At 43.6% G+C, this 25,593-nt stretch overlaps 1 protein-coding gene across 3 annotated transcripts in view; it reads right to left on the bottom strand.

Moving 5' to 3' along the window:
* The window catches only part of HACE1 (HECT domain and ankyrin repeat containing E3 ubiquitin protein ligase 1), an 838,224-nt gene that overhangs the window by 586,709 nt on the left and 225,922 nt on the right, over positions 1-25,593 (bottom strand). For 2 of the 3 annotated variants that reach the window (XM_069606519.1, XM_069606521.1), the window contains 2 exons: positions 19,868-20,114; positions 237-577 (listed from right to left, as the gene is read on the bottom strand). In XM_069606519.1, the coding sequence (XP_069462620.1) occupies positions 237-577; positions 19,868-20,114 (588 nt within the window). The remainder of the gene's footprint in view (positions 1-236; positions 578-19,867; positions 20,115-25,593) is intronic. The other variant, XM_069606520.1, reaches the window with a different exon arrangement.

The raw sequence follows: 25,593 nt of genomic DNA, 5'->3' as shown, positions 1-25,593 counted from the left end.
AATACCCAGTTATGAACTTAACAAGCAAAATACCCAAGTACGGAGTAACACTAAACCTCAACCTCTGCAAACATAAAATACAGTGTTAAACAGGTGGTTAAAAATCACAAGCAAACATAAAATACTTCAATTTTGTCACAAATAACATACTAATTCCTTTAGCTTCGAAGTGATAACTAATACATTAAGAGATGAATAAACACATAACACGAAGAAACGAATTGTAACCTTCTTACCCCGGAGGCATCTGACACGAGCAGCACAAGTAGAAGGCTTGAATGACCGCGCTCAGCCTGTTGGAAGTCATAGAGATTACATCCTCACCATCTGCGACCACTTCGGCTTTCCCAATCAGATCAGAGGTAATAACCTCCCCTGTGGCAGCTAGTGGATTTAACTTGCTCTCCGCAATGAACATATCGGACTGCGAGCTAGTAAGGGTGGTATGTTGATCTGTCGCCCCTCTTTGCTTGAGGAAAATGGAAGCAATATTGGTCGAGTCTTTCTGGTGTTTGGTCAATTCCGTGGCTATTAATACAAGCCATTCGTCTAGTGAATGCCAGAGTAATTCTAAAGGCTGCAAAAAAAATGTAACAAACATCAATACACACTCAAAAAAGCAATGACGACGATGAGATTCTCCAGCATGATGCACAATGTTGCTACCACATATGGAATGTTGCATTCCAATGACACGAAGGAACAAATGTGCTTAATGGTGGCCATTTCTAGGAATGTACCATGTGCATTTAACAATGTACGAACAGTACTTAAACATATAGAATGACAAAACATACATGACATTTTGTAAATAAACTTAAAACATACATCAATTTCTGTGAAAATGTTGGCATAATTGCTGAGAAGAACTGCACACATAGTATTGCCAGTTGCATAAGAAAAATTAAACCAATAATAAAAAAGGAAGGAGGTTGGGGTTCTATAACAACATATTGTAGACTAGGGGTGGGAAGTGGTTGAATGAATTTAAATTTGTCAGCCAGCACCCTCTACTAACCCTATTGAACATTGCGTGTACATACTAATACAATCATTATATGTACGTGTTTTTCACAATTCAAGTGGGTTAACAAATAGTAGCAAATCATACTCTGGACTGATTTGTGGAATGTGAGCCATATTATTGCTTTGAGCATTGCACCAATTTATTCCCACAATGCATTTTATGAGACCATTCACAGTATAAACGCTACACCTGCGATGGCTTCTGGGAAAGAGTTGGACACACGTGTGCTTCCATCGTGCAGTCCAAAGACATGCCAGCAGCTGGGAGGCGACATGCCATCCTATTAGATAAAAAGTTCCAAGCAGCCTCAAAATGTGCACATGGGAGCCTGTGTGTACCCAGGTATAAGGGCCCAAGAAAGTACTATATCAGTCAGGGGAGTCTGCTACGGGCCGAACCTACATGGCAGAAATGATGTTTTCTTTCAGTTTATAAGGCATCATTTTAAAACTAATTAGTATTTACGATTGCCAGTTATACCATATGGCAGTATCCTAGAGCACCCTATAAATAAAATGTAAGGTAAAGATAACCAAAGGCCAAAGTTGTAGTATGGCTACAAAAAAGTACTAAACTTGGCCTGCACTAATTTGTCCTTAAGAGGCAAGAGCCAAATACTGTGAAAAAAAGACCCTCCTAGTGGATATCAGATGGAATCGATTCTAGAAGGCCTTTTTGAGCCAAAAGACAGTTTACAACATAACCCTCACGCAAAGAGAGAGCTTTCCAAATGTTTGTATAACTCAAAACCTACTCTTCGAGCCTGTCCAGCAGGGGGTTAACTGGTTAAGGCAAGTTATTTGTAGGTAGAGTACTTTGTTCTGGGGGACGCAGAAAATGTGCAGAACTAAGTAGTATGGGAGCCCATTGACTGGCAAAATGCCTTCCACCATTTTAGAAACTCCCAGCATACCTGCACCAGAAGGAAGCCACTCTGGAAATTGTTTCAAAAGAAGGAAGACAATCCAACAGGGAGGGATCCGCACTGGATCTTCGGACACCACCAATCCCCTCCTAAAATGAATGTTTAAATGGAGTGGGACAGCCCCACTCTGTTGGTTACCTTTTGGAGTAGAAAGGTCAAAGCCACCACCCAAAGGAGTGAATGTAGGTAATTGGAAGGAGAGTGCCCCTTCCCTTAACATCCCGGTGAATCAGAAAGGACATCGGCCATGTGAACCTGGAGTTTGTGTACAGCCAAGGACCAGAGGCCAGGATACCTTCATGTAGAGGAGGAGAGTTTGCTTGAAGTAGCCTCAGTTGAGTGTAGAGGAAGCAGCAAAAGAGAACTCCAGTTCTAAGTGGTTTTCTGCAGAGTACTCCAAGGTTCCGACTTGTAGACAGTTTGCTTTTGGCAACTGCTGTTGCTCAATAGAACAACCAGGATATCGAGCCAGTGAAGCCAAGTTCAGTCACAGATGAATTGGCTATCTTTTTGCAGCAGCAAGCATTCTGAACCATTAAACCAACGCATCAAATTACCTTCGAGCCACCTCAGAAACCTTAAGACACTAGGCCAAACTCAACTCTGTACCATCGAGGAACAATAGACACCAACGAGCTAAGCAGATTGGCAGATACCTCCTCTGTGACTGAATAAACTCGAGTCATCAATTCGAAGACATGCTGCAGTCACAATACAACTGAGCAAACTGAAAAGCTTTTAAAACTAAGCTGAAACCCATATAAAGTTTGAAGAAGACTGGATCATTGCTGTTAAGCCATTAAGAAAGAGTAAAGTATAGAACGTGGCAGCTTGATGTCATTCTCAGGCATCCTAGGCAACTTGCTCCTAGCCTCCCCATTCTCCACCTTAGCCAAAGACATTTAAAAATGCAATTGTGTTTTCCCTTTCTAAATCAATTAAAAGAGAACAGCAATGGATCTTAAGACTCAAGACACACTTGAGTGGGTTAAATGAGGAGATCCAATAGCATGAATTGGTGGTAGGAAATAACTAACAGCCCCCAATTATGTTCCCTCTCCAAAGATAGCCAGTTTATAGACTATAGACACTATAGTTGGTCACTGCATGGAACTAGTGATAGATGCTTTTCTCACCTGCACATGGACCCAGCCTCCCCTACCTTAAATGAGACTAACATCTTTGTATAAGTAATACGAATGGGGAGAGACCCCTTGAAGATCCCACCTCTCGACCAAGGTATTAGCCACTCTAATAAATCTGAGTGGTGCTCTGAGCCTCAGATGGTCAGATGACACCACCATGAGGCACAAAGCCTGGGAACATCATGGGCAAAAAGGTTTGGTATTTCTGCAGTTGAACCCTGTAGGAGCAAAATGCACCAATAGCACTATGGGCGCACTGTGGACCCATTCACTAAGTATTCATGAGCAGCTTTATCCATTCCATGATGGTCACCAGTGGCCTATTACAGGTTCTGTTTTACCTTCACCTTGTACGTGATTTGCATCTTAAAACAACAATGGGCAGAGAGCTCATGTAAGCCCTGTCTTCTGACTAAGTATGTGAACACTCTAGTCCATCTGAGTGGTCTTCTGAGTTGCAGATTGTCACGTAACACCATCACTATGTACAATGTCAGCAAACATTACTGGACATGAATACTTGTGTCTTTATATTTCCCGATGTTTGCAGCTTTTTGAAGTTCGACCATCTATTGATACAAACGCACTAACAGCACTAGCGGCAAACTCTGGTACCTGTGTATTGGATGTCACAAATGTTTCTATCTGCTCCAAGATGGCCGCCTGTGTGCTCCATATTAACAACAGCAGTTGCAAATACACATTGTGGATCATAGAACGACAGTATGTGATCCCATGCGACAACCAGCCAGAGAAGGCTACTTAGAGCCTTACACAGGGCGGAACAGCTGCTTTACCGACTAGCAACCGCGCTGAAAGGCTGGCGTTTAATAACAGACAAATGCCTCCAAAAACAGGTATGAGGCATGGAGTTGACACATGCTCCTGTCTTTTATTTGATACAGGTGCAAGCCACGTTTAAGGGCAGGAAAAACATGAGAAATAGTCCCACAATGGAGAGTGAGTGCCCATTGTAATAAAGTCAGTGAAGGTCAGAGATAGGAAGGTGCATGGCTTGTGGGATAACTTCATGTGTCGAGTGTTTAATAGTTTTTACAGAAGTTTTATTAAAGTAAGATGATAATGTAAGAGGATTCAATTCAACACTACAGCTAAGTCAACGCCTAGTCTATAATACTGAATGAAAACCCTTATTGATATATCTTTATGTCCAGTTCATGCGTTCTGGATGACTACCCCTATATAACACCCCTCTCTTGGAATCCCCCTGACCCCACTGAGCCAAGAAGTAGTTCTGTTTTGCAAGTTAAAAGGTTTATTTGATAATTTAAACAAGAGATGTATATATCACACCTTATAATAAATTAATAATTGAATAGCACACTTAATCTGATATGATAAAGATTAACAACGGAGAATCTGGCACTAACACACTTCTTTATAATCACTAATGAGTTGACATGAAATGGATAAGATAGCACACTGGTAAATATGGACAGAAGAATAATGTGGTAGAGAATGCTTTATAGAGTTCAAATGGATGTAATTTTGAATGAAAATGCAATACAGAAAATACTCAATATGATTTCAACAAAACAAGGTAATCACTTTTCTCTGGCAATCCCCTCCCCCCCTTGATGCAATGCAAGGAAATGGAAGGAAGCACACAGTTCTCAGAAATGCAATCAACTGTAATTCAGTTCACCCCAGCAAGCTTACACTACAGAAAACAGATAGGAGTTTTGAAAACACAGGCCCAAATTGCTTTGATATGTGCTGGCAATGAATTAAAAAATATGCTAAAATGCTTTTAATTCCCTTTCAGAGGTTCAGGGTGAGTGGTATCTAGTTAATATTAGTCCCGGCTCACACTAGCAATGATGCAGGGATAGTTAGCAGGTTAAACAAATTTCTGGCAAATGGAAGGCAAGCAGCAGCCGATTTTTTTACACGTGAAGAAATTTGCAAATCGCGGCAAAATTCGCGGATGCGCCGAGCGCTATTACAGAGGAACCGCAGGGATTATCACGATCGAAAGCCTAGGATCTCAGCTTCCAAATGAAAGTTACTGCAAGTCTCTAAGACAAACGGTCGCGGAGATATGAGCGATTTTGTGAAGGTCGTTTTTCAGATTTGAAATTTTAAAAGCTCAAAATGACAAGTGACAGATTTTGCAGCTAGAATGACAGGTGACAGATTTGGAGGTATCAGGCAGTTCTACTTAGGTTAAATAGATTGAATTAGATGAATTTAAACTAAGAGATTGGTTCTACACAGTTTTGCTAGGTACTCACACTATATTCTTGAATTAAATGGGCCTCGTCACGGATCTGGTCAGGGTTTTAGACTGGGCTCTGGTCTCTCTCTGGGCACAGCACTGCTTTCTCTCTCTGGTCTGGTCTCTAGTTTGGCTTTCTGGAGGTTGATTAATTTGAAGTCTGGATCTCTGGATGTTGTATGGTCCGGCAGAGTGCGTTGCAGCAAATGGAATTGAAGGTCCCTATCTGTCCTGTCTGTCTGCTTTTATGTGTTTTGAGAGTGGGTGGGTATGTTGGTCATAACTAAACTTGCCCCTCTCACTTGTCATTGGTCAAATTTCCATTCCTCACTTGATTGGCGAAGCTAAGTTGTGTCAGAGTGATGTCATTTTATGGCTTGCAGATAGGACACTCCTCTGTCAGATTGCACACATTCTATATTTGATAACAAAAGACATATTTCACAGTCACACAGTTGTTTGAAATTACATATACATGGTGTGGCTGAATTTAGCCATGTCTCTGTCCAAATCTGCTGTTTCTAAGAGCTTGCATTCAGAAATGGCACATAATTGACTTTTTAACTGATTTTTCAATTTCTGACATTGACCCAACTTTACATACATGTGCGCAGGGAGTATGGACATTAACTGATGAAGTTTCATATTTTTAACATGCATACATTTAGAGTAATATCCACTTTTCCGCTAACACCCCCCTGAACATACCACCGGTTCTAAAAACCTCTTAAACTGTGGGCAGAAAAATCACAAGAATTATGGTATCATTTATAAAATTTTCACATGTCCGCACCATGAGTTATTCATCTTTTTCTAAACAATATTCTGGCTACAAAGGGGTGTGGTTTCCCAGGTCACATGGTGGAAATACTGGTTTATCCAGTTCTGCCAAGCCAGCTTGCTCTCACAGGCAGTGCCCCTCCCAGCTTCTGCCAAGAGGAAGCTACATTTTACGACCGCTGTAATAAAACCCTTGCCTGAGTCAAGACAGGCTTTGTTCAGAGCTCCTGTATTCTGTGGGGCTCCCCTTAATTCAATTATCAGAGAGATGGCATATCCTTAGTGTGGCCAGTAAAAGGCAGATGGGCCTGGGAACACAGTTGTGACTCAAGTTTCACTCCTGATGGGGGTAGTTGCCAGGCAGAATCAAGTTCCTTAAGCCAGACTTTCAGCTAACTGTCATGTTTTTTTTGTTGCTTTTTAAATTAACTTGCAATTTTACACATGCAGCTAGAAGGCTGATTCCAAGTGCAAAACTATGACATTTCAACAGTTACAAACTATCTGACAGTCAAAAGTAGGTCACTTATTTATATTAACATTTGGATTTTTAGTGTCTGTAGTTCAGTTAAACTTAAACTGCTGACTCCATAGCTCAGCCAGTTTTGTTATAAGCATTGTTCTGGGCTCTTCATTTCCCAGATTTTGTAGGCACACAAAACTCCATTCTGCCAAATGTCTGCTGGTGTTCAGTGAATATTTTGCACATATTGTAATGTTTGAAAATAGGCATTTTGAGCCTGCCTTCAGAGAAACACAGGGTGGTTTTAAAACGCCGGCTTTTGGATAGTGGTGAGTACTGGTACTGCACCCATTTTTGGGATTTAACAAATGAATTCCCCACAATTCTAAGTTGCATTTGGCAATCAGCATTGCCATTCCCAATGGTTTCAGACTACTGTGCGGGTAGTCCGATGGTGGTTTTAAAGCGCTTTGAAGCTAACCGGCGCTACTGTTTTTCCTTTGGCAACCCATTTCCCTCATGGCAACCCGGCCTTTCATTCTCGCACTGGTGGGTGGCAAGTGAGGCAACCATTTTGGTGTGCGCACAAACTGCGCAGCTTTCCTGGATTTCGGCGCACATGTGGGTTTTCCGCCATCTTGAATTTTCTAAGCCCACAGCACCAAATGTTGTGGCATGATAGCTTAAACGTGGGTCAGGACACCCAACAATAAGAAGCGTAGTGCCCGCTCAGGATACTGAATCTATATTCCTGTCTCCTATATGGGTCACTCAACGGCCGCCTGTGTTTACTAATGACATCTGGGGGAATTACCCCTTCCGAAGTAAGAGTGATGTGTGTTTTTTTGTCCTGAGGAAGGTGGTGAGCCCTGTGCCATTGAAACCAGTCAACCAATATTGTTGTATATCCTTTTTGATTAATACTATAGGGATACCATATCAATTGTTTTTTTAGAGGCTTTGTCGCTCATTGCTGATATTGGTTTGCGCCGATATAACACTAATATACACTGGGGGTGAGTTGAAATCCCTCCTCAAATGCAGATGTCATTCGGCCAGAGACAGGAAGCATTTTAGCTTTGTTCGATTTTATTGTGTGTCTTGTGAATGATGTTTTTTCTTGTATCTTTTCAGGCAAGCACCAAGTGAACGGAGCATGGGGATTATTGACCTGTAATACAATCTGTGCCTGAGGAGACAAGCACAGATGTAACTAATAATAAGCTCCCACTGATGACCTTGAATTAAAGATGCTTGCATGATTCTTTATTTACTTGCATTTGAGCTTAGTAAAAGGATTTTAGGCAGGGCATCACCTTTTCCTAGGGTTATTCTACACCACCAGGGATAGCATGGTCCTTCGTTGAGGGCCAGAGACAGTTTAATCAGTGTTGTGATTGAATCTAACCATCAACATTATTTGATGACTTATGTCACCCATGCGTGTTGCAGTACTTATTCTCCGGTGACAGAGTTATAAAATCCTATGTGTAATAGGCTCCCTGTTTATGATTGCCAAGTGGATACAAAGCAACATTGCAAGTCTGGTACTCGCACCCACATGTGAATCCAAGGTTTAAGGCCAAGAGGGTCTGGGACCCAGAGAGAGGAGAATAGATAATAGAAGAGAAAACTATTGCTTGGCAAGCGAACAAATCAAATCATATAAAGTGTTGCGAGGCTAGGACCCGCACCTACTGAGAGGTTACAATTAAGCGACATGCACCCTAGTGCTAAGAAAAAGGAATCCTAAACTTGGTATCAGAGCATGCCAAGCTGATAGGATACAAGAACTGCAAAGCTAATAAACAGTTCCTCGTGTTGCATAGTGATTGAAAATAGGAAGAACACTAGGGCAAAGAAGCACAACTCTAGTATTTGCAATCCTATAGTTCGGAACATTATTTTGCATCTCTTTTTACTATCAGTGAAACTGGGGACTTTTCTGTTGGTCGTAAGCACAAGGGACACTTTTTTTGCTTTGAGAAGAGACTATCCTTACACAGTTATTTTAGATTATTAGTGTTAGGGACAGAAGTAGGTTTTGGGCACACTACGTGTCAGACTTTTTAGTTTCGGACAATTTCATCAATTTCATTTGAGGTAGGGAAACCCCTCTTCACTTTAGGGATTGCGAGGCATTTTCTCAACCCTCTTATTATTAATACAAGTCTTTATGATATGTCATTTATAACGTGCCTGTACACAAGTGTTTCTAGGCGCAACAAGACAAGGGAGGGAAGACAGAGGGAGGACAAAACAAACTATCTCACTAGGCCTTGTGTCATTCAGATCGTGAAAGTGCGAGACGCAAGTGCAAGGGGGAGGTAGGGAGAAGGGAAGTGCCATGGGGAGGGAAGAGGGCAGTGCAATCAGGGCAGCAATGCTCTGAGTAAGTGCAGCCAGGCCAACGCGGCTCTGGGTAAGTGCAAGGAGGCAGGGGACTGTAGGGTTACAGATACAGCCCCTAAGTGTGCGGTAGGCCTGGAGGCAGTGCAGGGGCTACTGGTCAAGGGAGGGGACCTGGTACCCAAGGGACTCTGAGGGTAGTCAGGCAGCCAGTCAGCGCAGCACACAAGTTGCTCACCAGGGGGGGAGAGAAAGCTGAAGCGAGAGGAAGGTCTTGAGCTGCTTCCGGAACTTCAGGTGGTCCAGCTCAAGTGGGCCAGGGAGGACATTCCAGAGGGAGGTACCTGCAGAGGAGAGAGATCTACCCCATATTCTCTGCCTGGAGAAGTGTCTGACCCTCAGAGTGTTGGAGTTGGCTGAGCGAAGTGGCTTTGTCCAAAAATACACAAGCATTGGGTCCGAGCCTTACTTCTGCACCCTTGCACTTGAAATTCATCACACGTGGCATTGTGCTATTATTGTCCCAATATATAATAAGGGGGACAAAACCTTACCCAAATCATTTCCCCCAATCTCACTTTTGCACGCATCCTCAATGATTTTGGGCAGTATGATCCGCGATCATTTAGTGTACTGGGTGGCCTTGCAAAATATTTCTGGTGATGCACAGTTGGCATTCATGGAAGGGCTTGGAGCAAAACACGAGACATTTGGCCTCATTACGAGTCAGCCAGTCCGGAAATAACGGTGGCGGTAAACCCGCCACCACTGTTGTTTCCGGACCGGCTGATTTCGAGTTCTGCAGGCGGGAGGTGTCACTCCCGCCAGGTCTGACCTGGCGGGTTTAACACCACCCGCCCGCAGGCGGACGTGGAAACACCGGCACCATTACAGCATGGTGCCGGTCACTTCCCCATTCCCATGGAGTCCTATGGGATTCCATGGGAATGTGGATTTACCGAATTCCGCCTCCGGAATTACCGGGTCACCGGGGTTGTAATGCCCCGGTGATTCCGGGAATCACAGAGGCGGAATGGTAATACGAGTCCGGCGGTAACCTGCCGTTTTTTCTGGCTCGGTTACCGCCGGACTCGTAATGAGGCCCATTGAAATTCCTGCTGTTGACTGCAAAATACATGATGGTGAAAGAAGGTAGTATATACTTGGATTGGTCCACAGCTTTTAATTTGGTTGACCGAGAAATGCTGTGGATTATCCTCTTTGACCTGGGCATTCCCAGAGGGACTATTGAAGCTCATGCTCTTAATACATATTGAATGAGTAGTGGGCTATGAGCATGGGTGGGGGAGTAAGTGCACAGTAACATTTGTGAAATTTAGGGATCTACACCAGGGGTGTGTCTTGGAGCCTATTTTGTTCAACCTATTGTGATGAATCCTACAGACTCCTCACTAAACCTCTACCTAAAGTCTCCTTTCAGGTGGCCAGGGAAAGGCAGATGCTTTCTGTTCCTGACCTTGGGGGTGGTGTTCTGCGGGAGGATCACCTGGGAGACAGGGCCCAGGGGGATGAGAGGACTCTGTGGGGTGAGACACATTATTTATCTTCCTCTAAGGAAGACATCTTCTCCATACCAAAATCTGTAAAGGCTTGCTGTTGTAACTTTTTGTCCCATAAACTAAACATCTAAATGTAGGTAAAAACAATCATAAATTATCATTGGGATTCCTAAAAGCTAGAGACTTCTAGAGCCAAAAACTCCCCTAACTCCCAAAGCTGCATTGAAAGGAAATCTGCAAATAATGAGTTAAACTCCAAAGGGCGTTATTCCTCTTTACAATCAAATCTGGTGACTGATATTTATGAAATGTTTTAAAAGAATATTCTGGGTAACAGAAAAGGGTTTACGAATGAAAAACAAGCCAGAAAAACTAACTTTGCCATTGGGGACTTCAAGTCCCATAATTCCATAAGTACTGGGACGAAGAAGAGGGCTAAAGAGGCAGCAGAATGAGCCGCATGAGCAGTGCGAGTCGTGGATGCAGCCGAAGCAGAATCTGGAGGAGGGAGAAGACGTCGGGACCACTGTTGGGCAGAAAACAGTAGCCGGTCCTGAAAGGGTCTGTGCCTCCAGAAGCCTCAAGTGCAGAGGTTGCGCAGCGGGAAGCGTGCTGGAGGGACGCTTGCCCTCTGGGGGCCTGTTTTGTAGAGGCTGCACGGCGGGAAGCAAAAGGGAGGGAAGCTTCCCAAGAGGCAGTCTCTGGTGGTTGGCATGCACCAGAGAGCCTCCGGAGCAAGGGAAGCTCCTCTTTCAAGTGACACAGGTGGTGGTGGAGCAGGAAAAGCAGTCTGCCAGGTCGTGACGAGCCACAGAAGTAGAACACCAGCAAGCAGCGAGGGGAATCGGACGTGCACGCCTTATCCGGTGAGTTCACAAGCTGGTAGTCACCCCGGAGCACTCCGAACCCGCTTGCGTGCTCAAGGCAGGGGTTTGTCTAGTGACAAACACTTGGCGTAGGAGTGGAAGTGATTTGGCAAGTGACTTTGAATACCTAACTATCAGAAAGCGGCAAAAGCAATATTTGTTAACACCAACTGACTATAAATGTAAGCATATGAGCTTGTTGAAAGCTCAGTAAACCGATTGGGCAAGATTATTGAAAGCTACTATATGCAACCATTGCCCGAGCCAAGAGAAACCAAAACCCAGGCAATTCAAATCCAATAGATATTGCCAAAGGTAGAAGGGGACTAATGAAAGGTCCAAAAGGTTGTGAAGCTTGTTGCCCATATCTTGAGAAGTGTGTCAGAGCTGGTACAAACCCACATTGCCAAAGCCAAGGAGGGAGACGAATACGATCCTATCCTTGTCACTATTTGGTTACTTATGCAGTGGGGAAACAAGAGTGGCAAGAAGGCTGCCCTTCTGGAAAAGGTTATTCAGAAGGAGAGAAGCATAATTTGCAGAGGAGTATTAAAGAGCACCACTTTGAATCTTGGTTACTCCGAAGAGTTGCTAATTGTTTTGATGTTGCAAAATAATGAACACTGTGAAGTTGTTGTAAATTGAATCTCACTACAGAAGCACTTGCTGTTTGTGAATCGCTGTTTGGGCAGGGACGTATACACGAGTGGCAAACCTTTGAAGTACTAGGCCTGGCATGGGAGTAAACTAGGTCCGATTGAGGTAGTAGGCCTGGCTTGGGAGTAAACCAGATAGAAGTTGATGAAGTGCTTTAAAGTGGTGCTGACATAGACAATGTGTATTGCTTATGGTGCTGAAGAATGAATTGCATAAAACTGCTGCAGAGGATCTATGATTATTCAGAAATATTTAGTTGTGGCAAATATCCTAACAAAGACAATTTAGGTTGCTGAAGAAAGAACTGTATAACACTGCTGTAGATGAGTTATATTTCTTCAGAAATATTCAGTTGTGGTTAAACATCTTGACAAAGACAATTGTTGTTGCTATTGATGATATTCTTCATGTGAAGAGGATAATTCAAAATGTGACTCTTGCTCAAGGAAGAGAAATAATTTTCTTTTTTCTTTATGAAATCACTGGAGTTTTGGAACTTTCTGTCATAAAGTTCGAGTTGCAAAGAACTGTGTTCACACTTTGTTCCAAACCAGGATTTCTTTGTTTTGGAAATTTGGCGAAACTGTGGAACAGAATCCTGCTTGAACCTGGGGAAGGGGAATTCACCCACATTATAACGAGAGACTCTTATAATATTACAGATTCAACTGTTATATTTCTTTTGTTACCTTTGAACTGCAATACATTACCTATTTGATTTACTGTATGTACAAGTATGAGGGGCAGATACCCTTTGTTAGGGTGTTTCCTTCAGTTTCTCCAACCTTTTCCTTTAATAAAATGGCATCTTTTGAAAAACCTTCACAAAGCGGTCTGCCTTGCATTTCTAACCCTCACACTATATGAAAATGCCTTTAAAAAAACATTGGAGTTAATTACCCGTGATGTCCTGTGGTCGGGGACAAGAAGGCTGCCATTATTGGCCTCTGCAGACGATGCTGTGCTCTTTGCACGTTCTCCTACAGCCTTGCAAAACTATTGAATGATTATGCATGGTTCATGTCCGGTGGGAAATTAAAAATAAATGTAGAAAAGACATCCATACTGGTAATGGGTAAATATCATCAAGAGTCCGGAGTGTTTATTGTGAATGCACTACTTCTAGAAAAATTAAAGTATTGTGATTACTTGGGGGTACGGTTCTCATCTTGTGGGCGAGGTAGAACCTCTGCCACTGATTAATAAAGTTTACAATGTAAAAGCATGCACCATAGGGCTCTGTGGGGCTGAGATTTGGGGGACCGAGCCAGTTACCAAACTGCAAGGGAATGAAAATACATTTTGCCAATGTCTATTAACTTTCCCACAGGGTGCCCTAACCTTTGCAGTACATTCGGAGTTAGGATTAGGCTATATTGAGGATCAGTGTTACATTGTTCCAACTTTGATATGGCTTGTAACATGTGCGAACCAACACGCCACTTTTATCTAGAGACAGAATATTAGAGATTATTTCACATAACCATGCTAATATAATCCAGTGGATTAGCCATGTTAAAGCAACACTTGTTGAGCGTGTAAAAGGCAGGCTAAGACACCTTTGTACAATTCGTTATTGGCATGCAGAGAAAAGATTGAACTTGAAAAACCCTCCAACATGGCCCATTCTAGAGTTTCAGTTCTTGAGAGATTGAAACCCCATCTTGAATGGAGTTTACGTATTAGCAAGAGCATATTCTTGGGGCGATTAAGAATGGATCTTATCAAATTAAATTTGGTAGTAAGCAACTGGATGGGGTTAGGAATTGAGTGTTATTACTGCCCTTTATGTCCAAAAGATTTATAATCATTCAGGCATTTTCTCTTTTTCTGTCCATCTTATAACATTATCTGTAAGAGACACTAGAACAAGTGCTAACAAATTAAGGGTTCTGTCAATTTAGGCCTGCATTGTTCTATTGTCTTTTGATGCAAGACCAGATTAGAACATGGGCATTAGAATTATATATTAAAAGGGCTCCGGGCATTAGGAAAGGCACCCTTTTGGATGATTTGAGGTTTCCATCCACCAGGGCCCACAGCCTGCTCACCGTCGGCTCATTCAGATGAGTGCCCACGCCCTTCAAGGAGGCATCCGTAACCACAGTCACCTCTAGCCAGAATTGCCAGAAAGGTTCTCTTACCATCAAGTTCTCTCTTCGGGTCCACCACAGGAGGTCCTGTGTTACCCTGTTCGGGACCTAAAGCAGGTTTGTCATGCTTCCAGAGAACTGGGACAATTGAGACCCAAGCGCCCACTGAAGTAAATGCATTCGCATTCCATGAGCCCTAGCAAAGGTAAGAAGTCTTAGAGCTGACAGAAGAACAAGTTACTTACCGTTCTTTCGATGACTGGATGTTCCTCCCATGTATTCCTCATCTTTGATATATTCAAGTCTGCTTGCAACTTGCTTCAGATTTGTTTTCATGAGGTCGAGTGTCGTGCAGTTTGGAACCTTGGTCCTCGACGGTCTCCGTAGCATCCCTCGTGATGTTGACGCTGGTATATAATAGCATGCGTGTTGACCGTTACCTCAGTTCTTAGTTTTTTCCTCCTTTAATTAGCATGCTGTGTCACAGGAGGAGATAGTCTTGACGTTGCGAGAAAGGAAGGTGCAAGACACGGAAATTCTAGGCAAGGGGGAATGAATGGGAGGGCGTTGAGGAATACGTGGGCGGAACATCCAGTTAAAAAGAATGTTACCAAGGGTAATCTGTTCTTCGAATGGATTGTGTCCTCCCACATATTCCTCATCTTTGATAGACTCCCAAAGCAGTTTAAGTTTGGAAGAGGGTGCTAAGAATTTTATTTGTTAATATTATGAAGGTCAGCTTTGTCAAATTTGTCTTCCTCTCCTGAAAAATAATCTACACAGTACAATTTATTAAATGTTTGCAGGGACTTCCATGTTGCCACAGTCACTGGTACACCTCTTTCTGGAGCTGAGGAAGATGCCACTCCTCTAGTGGAATGCATCCTCAGACCTTTGGGAGAATCCTTGCCTGCGAACGAGTAAGACTCAATTATACACATAACAATCCATCGAGATATGGTTTGTTTTGTGACAGCCAAGCCTAATCTTTGACCAGCATAACCAATAAAAAGCAGATCATCTTGGTGAATATTTGCAGTCCTTGGGATATTGAAACTTAGAACCCTCTTTGGGTCTAAATGATGAAGTCTCTCTCTTCCTCCTTAGATGGATGAGGAGGAGGATAAAAAGATGGCAGTGCAATACGTTGTGTCAAATGAAATTCTGACACAACTTTTGGTAGGAAAGATGACTTAACCCTTAAAACTACCTTATCCTCTTATCCTTGGAGAAGGACGTGAAAGGTTGTTTGGAAGATAGAGCATGTAGCTCACTTACCCTATCTGCAGATATGATGGCTATCAAAAAGGCAGTTTTTTTGGTGAGCATCCTTAAATGGCAAATATGCATGGGCTCAAAGGGAGCTCCCATAAGACATCTTAGTACCAGATTTAGATCCCACGATGGCCGATGAAGGGAGTAGGCAGAAACAAATTTGTTAAGCCTTTCAGAAATTGTGTCACAATCGGTACTTTGAAGTGTGAGCCCTTACCCAGAGATCTTTTGAAAATTGAAAGGGCTGCTAAATAGGCCTTCACCGTGGCTACTTGCAATCAATAATGAGTCCAGTAAAGTAAGAAAGACAAGACCTGGGGTAGTTTACATGAGAAATTATCCATTTTCTTCTCCCTGCAACAGCTGCAAAATCTATTCCAATGGCAGTGGTACAGGGATATAGTTGCTGGTCTTCCTGCCGAAAGCAACACTTTCATTACGTCTTCCGGAAGGTTCCATTCCTTATATCTCACCCTTTCAGACACCAGCCAGGCGTGAAGGATGAGAGTCCTGATCTCTGGAGGAAGAATCCGACATTCCTCTTGCGTGAGTAGGTCCTCTCTTTGGGGATGACGAATTGGAGGGCAGATAACCATCTCTAGAAGGTCCGGGTACCACGTTCTCCTGGCCCAATCTGGAGCAATGAGGATCATGGTTCTCCCGAGCTTCCTCAACCTCTGCATTACGTGAGGAATGACTGGGACTGGCGGAAACGCGTACAGAAGTAGACATTCCCAGTCCACTATGAACGTGTCTTCTAGAGCTTCTCTTTGGGGGAATTCCCTGGAGCAGAACAGCTCGCACTGCCGGTTGACACTGGTCGCAAACAAATCCACTTGAGGGGTTCCGAAAAGGGCGAAGATGTCTTGAAGCATGTCCTGAGATAGTTCCCACTCGTGGGATATCGTACTTTGCCTGCTCAGAGCGTCCACCGCTGTGTTCTTTTCTCCAGCTGGATGAACTGCCAGAAGAGTTATTCCTTCTCTCAGTGCCCAGAACCAGAGCTGCATTGCCTCTCTTCAAAGGGGCAGTGACCCTACACCCCCTCTCTTGTTGAGGTAATGCATTGCCACTGTGTTGTCCGTCATTATCAGGACACTCTTCCCCTGTATTAATGGCAGAAAGGCCATCAGCACTAGTCTGATTGCCCACAGCTCTAAAAGGTTGATAAGCATTCTGGACTCCGACTGAGACCAATGTCTGCTTATTGAAAGACCTCTGAGGGAGGTGTCTCTCACAACTGTCGTATCCAGCCATGGTTGGCAAAAATATTCTGCTCCAAGACATTCTCTCGGCTGCCATAACACATGAGATCCTGGGTGACCTGTCGCGACTTGGAGAAGGTCCGTCATTCTGCCGGAGAATTGAGACCACTGGGATCTGAGAGCCCACTGAAGGGATCTCATTCTCAGATGGGCTTCTGGCACCAGAAAAATGCAGGATGCCATGAGGCCGAGCAGTCTTGGGAAGTCGCAGGCTGGAAGACGTTGGGCACTCTGACATTTCTGGACCATCTGCAAAAGATCTTGAGCCCTTAACTCGAATGACAAAGCTTTTCCTGAGGCAGAATCCAGGACTGCTCCAACAAATTGAAGCTTCTGAGAGGGTGTCAAATGGGACTTCTTGAAGTTCAGGGAGAAGCCCAGCTCGTGGAGCAGGTGGCAGGTGCTCCTGTGATGACCCTGACACTGTTCCGGAGAAACAGCTCTGATCAACCAGTCGTCCAGGTAGGGGTAGATGTGAATCCCCCCCCTTCCTGAGACGTGCTGCTACCACTGACATGAGCTTGGTGAAAACCCTCAGGGCTGAGGTGAGCCCGAATGGCAGAACACGAAACTGATACGGAGAACCGCCAACTGTGAACCTCATGTACTTTCTGTGTTTCTGATGTAGCGGCACATGAATGTAAGCATCCTGAAGGTCCAATGACACCAACCAATCCTGGAGTCGAAGGGCCTGAAGGATATTCGAAAGAGTTACCATCTTAAACTTGTCGTTCCTGAGGAACTTGTTCAAGCATCTGAAGTCTAGGATGGATTGCACTCCTCTGTCCTTCTTGGGTATTAAAAAGTAAGTGGAGTACCAACCTTGGTTCCTCTCTGCTACAGGTACCAACTCTATCGAACCTTTCTCCAATAGGGTGAGAATCTCCTTTTGGAGGAGTGAATCTGGAACCAAAGTTGATCTTGCTCTTGGGGGGCAATTGGGAGGTCTTTTCAGGAATGGGAGGTAGTAACCGTCTGCTACTGTTTGTTGGACCCATGCATTCGTATGCCTCGCCAACTCTGGACATGATAAAACAGTCTGCCCCCTACCACTGATTTGTGGTTGAAATCATTTGCTGTTCCACCTGCAGCTGAGGTTAATTCTGCAGGTGTTGAACGGGGAGTCCTTCCTCCTCTACCTCTTCCACAATATGGTCTTCTTTGACCCCTTTGTGAAAATTGACCTCTTCCCTCTAGATATGGAGGAAAAGAAATGAAAAGAACAACCCCTCCATCCTTAACCTGTAAATTGAGGTGGTCTTATTGCTGCCCCTAAAGATTTTGCTGCAGCCCTCGAAGCTTGCAGTTCCTCCAAACTGCTATCGGCCTTCACACTAAACAGAGAAGTATCGTCAAATGGCATGTCTAGCAGACGTACCTGGACATCTGCTGAAAATCCAGATTTTCTTAGCCAAGACATACGTCGAAGTACTGTGCTAGCAGTCATGGCTCTACTGACCAAGTCCACTGTATCCAAACTAGATTGTACGGGTTGCCTCATGGCATCTTTGCCATCTTGTATCAGGCTTAAAAAGCCTTCTCCCTCTAGTATATGCTCTGCTGCTAGAGCAGCCACACCCCAAAAGGTATGTGTATATTTTGCTAATGCACTGGTAGCATCGGCAATTGTTAGTGTCATACTTCCAGGAAAACTTTTTTACCTAAAGAGTCAGTCCTCCCATCTTTATCTGCCGGAACAGGAGGATAGGCTGCAGCTTTTGAAGAAGCTGTTGCTGCTTGAACATTAAACTTTCAGGCTGCAGCTTTTGAAGAAGCTGTTGCTGCTTGAACATTAAACTTTCAGGCGTTGGGTGCCTCTTCAAAAATTGAGGGTCTATAGAAGCAGTCTTGCATTTCTTTGTTAATAACTTATTAACCGATGGAATAGAATCTGGTGTTAGCCAGTTCTCCCTAACCTTAGTCTGAAGGCTGCATGAAATGGCAACACAGCGTATCTAACTGGCCCACTGTGTAGTATATCAGTGAGGTCATCGGTCTCCACAGTAGCTTTAGGTCTGGACCATCCTAGATATTCAGCTACTTTACCAATTACTGCCCTGCAAGAAGGATCAGTATAACCAGCTATTTCAGCATTACCAAATTCCGTCTCCAGTGATGTTTCCCAGCTACTGGTTTCCTTTGATGTTTCCACAAGATTCTGCATCTTGTATTCATCTGAAATGAATTCCTCTGAAACGTTTGGTGTTCCATATTCATACCCAAAAGGGGGCTGATCCTCATTCCCCTCGACATCTTCATAGATTGAACCCATTTGCTTAATGAAGTCAGGTCTAGGAATGGGATAGAAGAATTTCGGATCATCAGTAATAGACTTTACAGTCTTTGAGAGCAAGGAATGCTCCGACAAAGCTGAAGGCGTCGAAGGTTTTGAATGCTTATTCAAGACTGTCGACGGATGCGTCAGCACTTTATGTTGCTTCGAAGCCTCAATAAGTATTACATGGCTCGAAGGTTCAGGTGACAAACATAAATGTTTTGATTCCTTCGAAGAAGGCTTTGATGCAGTTAATGAATGTTTCGAGGTAACAGACACAGGCTTCTTTTTGTGCGTCGTACTGGGTCATATGTAGCATTCCTTACAGACATGCAGGATCTACAGTAAAAGGAAACCCAAGTGAAGTTTTAGACTTTAACATGTCAAAAAGCATGCTACAGCAGAGGTTCCCTGAAAATCGGGCTACCTATGCTTAGTGGGTAGATAGTAAGTGTATGATATCAAACAACTTGAAGTAAAAGATGCAATCCTAAAAGAAATGGCCTCTTAAAAAAAAAATTTAAAGGTTTGAAATTTTTAAAATAAAATCACAACTGATCTTCGTTCTTCCAATGCTAGAAAACATTTTTTTTAAAAGAATAACCATTTGGATGCTAAATTATAAGTGACCGTTCAATAATACAATACACATGAAGCCTAATGTTTTTGGTCTTCCTTTGTCACAATTTCTTTTAGGTGTTAATATGGTTATTACTTTTGGAGCCGGTCCACTTCGGCCAAAAACTTCATAACATCACTGTTCCGCCCCTCCAAAAAAATAATTAAGTAACGCAAATAAGCATAACGATGTAGATTATTAAACAAAAAAATGTTAAAATAGAGATGTTAAATAAAAAGAAGTGACGAACATTGCAAAATAAATCAACAGGTTAATAGTGAGAGCAAAATACTGATTGGTGAGCAAACAAATATGGAAAGAGACTTGCCAAACTTAAAAATGGATATTTGTGGTATCAACAAAACTTACGTCCTGTTCGGGATGAGTCTGATTAATGATTGCATGCTTTGTCAAATTCATCTCTTTACCGTCTATCTTCCTAAAAACGTCATATATTTTTCTGACCTTGAACGCCTGGCTTCTTGGTGTTTTATTTCCATTGTAGCCCATGCCATTTCCATTACTGGGAGAGGACGGGCCTATCCGAAACACATGGCAAAATATTCTCACAATCCGTAAAAGACTCTTCATTTGAGCTTCATAACTACTTGACAAGCTGGAAAAGAGACACAAACAAATACACGTTTCATACAATTGAGCCACATCAGTGCAGCCATGGCATTTTAAATGTGCTTTTGCACACACATTGAACACTACAAACATTATTTATAAAACGAGATATGTTGGTAGGGTTTAGTTCCTTACTACGTATCATTAAAGAAGCACAATTAACAACAGTTTGGAGATGGAGATTGCAATATTCAAACAAAGCCAAGTGCAAATACATTTCCACTGTAAGAACCCAATACCACCATAACATAAGGCATACACATAATCCCCTAATGTTTACGCCTGATATTGGGATAGAAATTAGCCTAATCTTGTATTAGGAATTAGGTTTAAAGCACAATATTAAAGATTCATTTAGGTTTCATTTAATTCATCAGCGGTTACAGAACGTTTCAGAAGTAGCCCAAGTGCAATCCGGCGCTCTTTTAGAAGGAAGGGGTGAAGAGATCGGCTAGGGCAAAAATTGACTAAGCCGGCATGTGTTTGCGTGGGATTGCAAAAGAAAAAGTTCATTTTGCACTTGCAAAGTTTTAAGAAGTACTACTTACTCAAGCGGGATTCAGGTACTGTTCGATTAAATGTCAACATACCCAAAAAGGCAAACTGGTACCTATGGTGAAAAGGTCTTGAGATGTGGGGCGGGGAAGTCAAAAGAAGGGAGCAGGCTCTGCAGGGGGCAAAGGAGGATCAGAGTTCCTCAGATCAATGCAGTCATCTCCATCAGTGGGTTCTTCTGATGAATTCATTTTGGAGCAAGGTTTTCTATAGTGGAAGCAGGATGAAGGAGGAGGCTGATAGAGGTCTTGAAGTCCTCTGTGACAGATGGCCTCAAGAACACACAAACTCTCAATGACAGTCCAAGGGTTTTTATCAAAATTTGTACGTTGGTACAACCAACAGACATCCCTCTCTCTCTGGTATTCCAGTGGGCTCCCTCCACTAAAGCATAGGCTTCCTTAATCTCCAAGATGACTGTGAATATGCAAGTCCAACGCTCACAAGGGGGGAGGCGAGCGTATAAGATAAATTAACAAAGTAACACCAAAAGTAACATAATCAGTGATGTTGTGAAGCACGTATATCACACCTAAATTGCAGTTAGTGTGCCACACATTAAGGAATAGGGCGCTGCGCAGGAAAGGATCCATGTGAAAACACAGAACATATATGTAGTTTTAACTAACAGGTAACTAGGGATAGTTAAGCACGGTTGCTACGATGAAAACTACACGTGTGGCAAAGTGCAATATTTGTATAGTTTGTTTTAACATAAGTAAGAAGTGTACTTAGCTTATGGGTTAGGTATATTAATGACCAACTGTTTGGTTATATTTTAGCAGGCCTAGGGCAGACTAGACAGAAGCCATTTTGTTGTTGTTTTGAACGACCACTGCGGACTGCGAAATTTAAGCTTTGCTGACACTTGCAAAAATGTTAGATCAGCTCACCAGGGGTGAGATACCAAGAAGCCCACAGTAGCCAATTAATTGTTGCAGAAGTAAAACGTTTCTCATGGGAAGAGACCTGCAGACAAATACCAGATGCAATCCCCCACAATAATTATTTGAAGGTCATTGGGCTGGGTACCAAGGTTCCAGGCAGCGAGTACAGCAGTAAAAGAGAATTAAATACGATGAATTCGGTTTCACCAACAGTATCCTGCATTGTTTTTTTTGTTGTTTAGAGCTAGCATGATGCAAGAGAGGAGACAGGGAGCGAACAGGTGCAGGGATCGAGGGAAGTGGTCAACCAATCTGGGGACAGGAATATAGTGTTGCAGAGGTTGAAACAATGCCTCCGACCTTGTTGAAGTTTCCTCATAATACCATTGGATAGATTCGGTGGGAAGCTTTAGCTCGCGCTGTCTCCAATGGAGGGTCCAATCCGCATTGCGGGATTTATCAACCTGTACTTAAGCAGGTGCCAACCAACTGCATGCCAGAGTTTCTGCAGGTCAGCAGATAATGATGTAATTGAGGGGAGGGGTGCTTAAGGGTCATGACGTCATGAAGGGGTGTGAGGGTGATGCTCCAGGAAATGTTTTTATCCAATCAGGACATGCAATATATATGAACCTATAGGGGCCCTGTGATGACCCACCAATTCTGCATTAGCACATCCCCAAAATTGTAACGACTGACAAGCTATGTTAATGTGAGATTTCCTAGTATAAATATTGCAGCCCTTCTGTGTCTGAGAATACCTTACAGTTCAGGTCCACGAAGCTGTTTGCTCTCCCATTCAACTATTTAATAAAGCTGTTTTTTTCTTTCCTGCACATTGTGCTCTCCCTTTGGATAATTTTGTGTATGTTACTTGGATTGCCACTGGAAACCCCGTTAATGCCTAGTGTCTAGTATCTGCTTCGGGTCTTCCTAAAGGTACCCTAATCTTCCCCAGATATCAAATTATGTAGTTAAGACTGGGCCATACTCCGACACCCTACTCCTTACACTCTCCTCTCCATTTGCTCCACATCTTCCGTCCTCCCATCCCCCTCTCGCCCTCTCTTCATCCTATGTCTCTCTGGTCTTCACACACTCGCACTCTCTCCTTTCACTACACCACTCTCGTCACCTCTTATCTCACACCTCATTACTCACCTACTCTTACATCCATTACACTTTCTTTTCTCTACACCTTACCACACTCATTTAACCTATCTCTCAGCGCTACCTTCACCCCTCCTCCTTCTTTGCTCTGCCCTCACCAATAATTCCACTGCTGCATTGCACTCTTCGCACCATCCTCACCATAAACTCTCTCTCACTTTCGTTCTTTCTCCAATTCCACTACAATTCTTCCTCGCTCTATGTCTTTCTAACTCACCTTTTACACCCCCTCACATTACACTACATTTACTTGTATTTATTTGAAGAATGGATGTCAATTCAGTTCAGAAATGACTTACAATAACACATTACAGATGGCAGAGGAATTCCTGTGAATGGGTGCCTGTACAGGGAAGTCTCCTTTCAGCCTCCATCCAGGCCGTTTTTCTACTTGCTCTTGATTATGGGGCTCTTCAACTGTAAAAAGAAATTCTACGCAAAGGTTCACTATTTAAGCTGGGTTCCACTTTCCACAGAAGCAAGGGCAGAATTGCTCTGGTAGATTCAGCATCTGAATGCATGGGCAGCAGGGCGATCTTAACTCCCCCCCCCCACTCTTCAGTTTGACTCAGATGGATGTCTAAAAGGATGGGGTGCCAGATGTGGACAGATCGACTGGTGGACATGTTCTTCAGAGTAGTCTCCCTGCAATAGAAACACTTTAGAAATGTTTGCAGGGTATTTTGAAGTCAGGTTCTATGCCCCTGACATGAAGTTCTCATTGCATGGTCAACCAGACAGTAGTTCATTAAATAGCAATACGCTGGAAGGAACCTTCTCTTGGTGATGGTTACACGTAGCAGAATGATTTGGTGAATTCTACCTATGGAAGTGAATTAAAAAACAAGCAGAGACCTCTAGTGGCAGGCTGGTGCTCCTAGCAGTGGAAGGATGCAAGCAATTGGAGGCTTCACAGATTAATTTCTAGATCTTCAGGCACATTGATGGCCCTTCCACAATTACCTTTTGGAATCACATTTCAACTCCTAGCTTCTGGAGTTTACAACTGGAGACCAAACCCATTTGCCAGGGCGACAGATGCATTTTTCCAGCACTAGGACCGGGGGTCATAATGCTTTTTACGTTCTTTTGTATGATTGCGCAAACTCTGCTTGAAGCTCAGTTGCAGGGAACAATGCTTGGTTTAGTGACACAGTTCTGGTCAGCTCAAGCTTGGTAAACACTTTGGCTCTGCAGCAGAGCATGGTGGCTCTAATTAGTTACCCACTTTCAGGGGATTTCTGCTAAATCCATTCTTCTGCCCTCATTCCATGGTGCTGGAGAGGTCTCTTTATCTTACAGCCTGGAAAATGTCACTTGTAGATTATCTCCCGCAGACCTTTAGGCAGACACTTCAAGATTCATTTGACTCTTTTGGGCACCGAGCAGGATCTGGGCATATGGTTCCTCATTGAAGGCCTGGATGGACTTGCGCTCCCATTCAAGCTGAGGAGGTACATGTTTTGGTGGATATAGCTACAGAGTTCTCTAATTGCACTGTTCATACTGCGAGAAACCAGAAGGTGTCTAGCCCGCTACTCCCCGCGGATCTCGCTCTCAGGTGGCTTTTGGATCCAGTACCTGGGGGTGGACCAGTGCGGGATGATCACCTGGGTGAGGGGTCTTCAGCTAGTGGGAGTGGAACACCAGATGGCGAGATGCGGTATCCCTCCCACTGTAACACATTTCCCCCATCCTACCAGGTAGGATACATGGGAACCTTACAACCCTGTCCCCATTTCCCTTTTCCAACACTTTCACACAGACAACACGCTCTGGGAAAAAACAGATTCACACTCGAGCAGTGTATGAGACATGTCCCGCTACTGTGGTCAGGCGAAGTCAGGCAATTACTGACAATCACTCACACCTGGCTTCCATTAAACCTCTCCACAGGGATTAAAGGCGGAGCATGAGAGCACCCTCTGAGCGAGGCAAAGCACACAGAGGTACATCAGTTTCGAGTCGGCAGCTGAACGAGGGGAGAAAGACGGCAAACCAACAAGGGTTCGTAAGAAGGGAAGTACCCTTGATCTTTTCGGCAAGACGCTGTTACTTTCAAGAAACCTTTGAGGCAGAAAGCTTAAGGCCAGGAAACCAGACTGAAGAATCCTGCATTGTGTGTCAGAGATACCGAAGGCCCTCCCGCGTAGCTGGCCAAGGCAGGGAGGAGCAGCAGCAGCCGCGGTGCTATTGTCCTTAGCTCCAAGAACAAAGAGGCGCCAGAAAGATCAACACAGCCGGTGAGTTGGGGAGACCAATGTAAGAACGGCCTGTGTTGAAGTCAAGGTTGCAAGCAGCAACATTGCATAACGAGCACAGTAACGAGTATTGTTAAACGTGTGTGATGAAAGATGCGAGTAAAGCTAACTGCTGATGAATGTTTGAACTTGAGAAGGAAAGATACAATACCATTGACAAGAGTGGTGCGGCACTGCGAATGTGCTCAATCGAAGGTCTCTGTGAAATAACCCACCAAGAGAAACAAAGTAAAAGATTGAACAATTATGTGAAGTGAATCGAAGTCGTCCTACGACGATTTAAGCAAAACCCATTACACATTCGAAAATCTTTGATTTAGATATCAAGGGGATCTGAGCCCGAAATGATGGAGATCCATATCGAGAGGATCCATGGTCCGAGCCCGAACGAGGGAGATCAGTTGTGAACATTGTGTTAAAGGGATCTGAGCCCGAACGAGGAGGATCAGTGGTCCGAGCACGAACGAGAGAGACGGTTGCGAACTTCAAATATGAAACCCCTGATAAAGAGCAAGGAACCTCTGTGTGTGTTTGTTACATCAGGCCCTTTGCAATAAGAGACTGTCATTGGGAGAGAGACTTTGGCGAAAGG

This window comes from Ambystoma mexicanum, chromosome 4p (assembly GCF_040938575.1).
Source record: "Ambystoma mexicanum isolate Mex_15411 chromosome 4p, UKY_AmexF1_1, whole genome shotgun sequence".
Taxonomy (NCBI): domain Eukaryota; kingdom Metazoa; phylum Chordata; class Amphibia; order Caudata; family Ambystomatidae; genus Ambystoma; species Ambystoma mexicanum.
The sequence above is the reverse complement of the archived record's forward strand: the minus strand, read 5'-3'. Positions and strand labels throughout refer to the sequence as shown.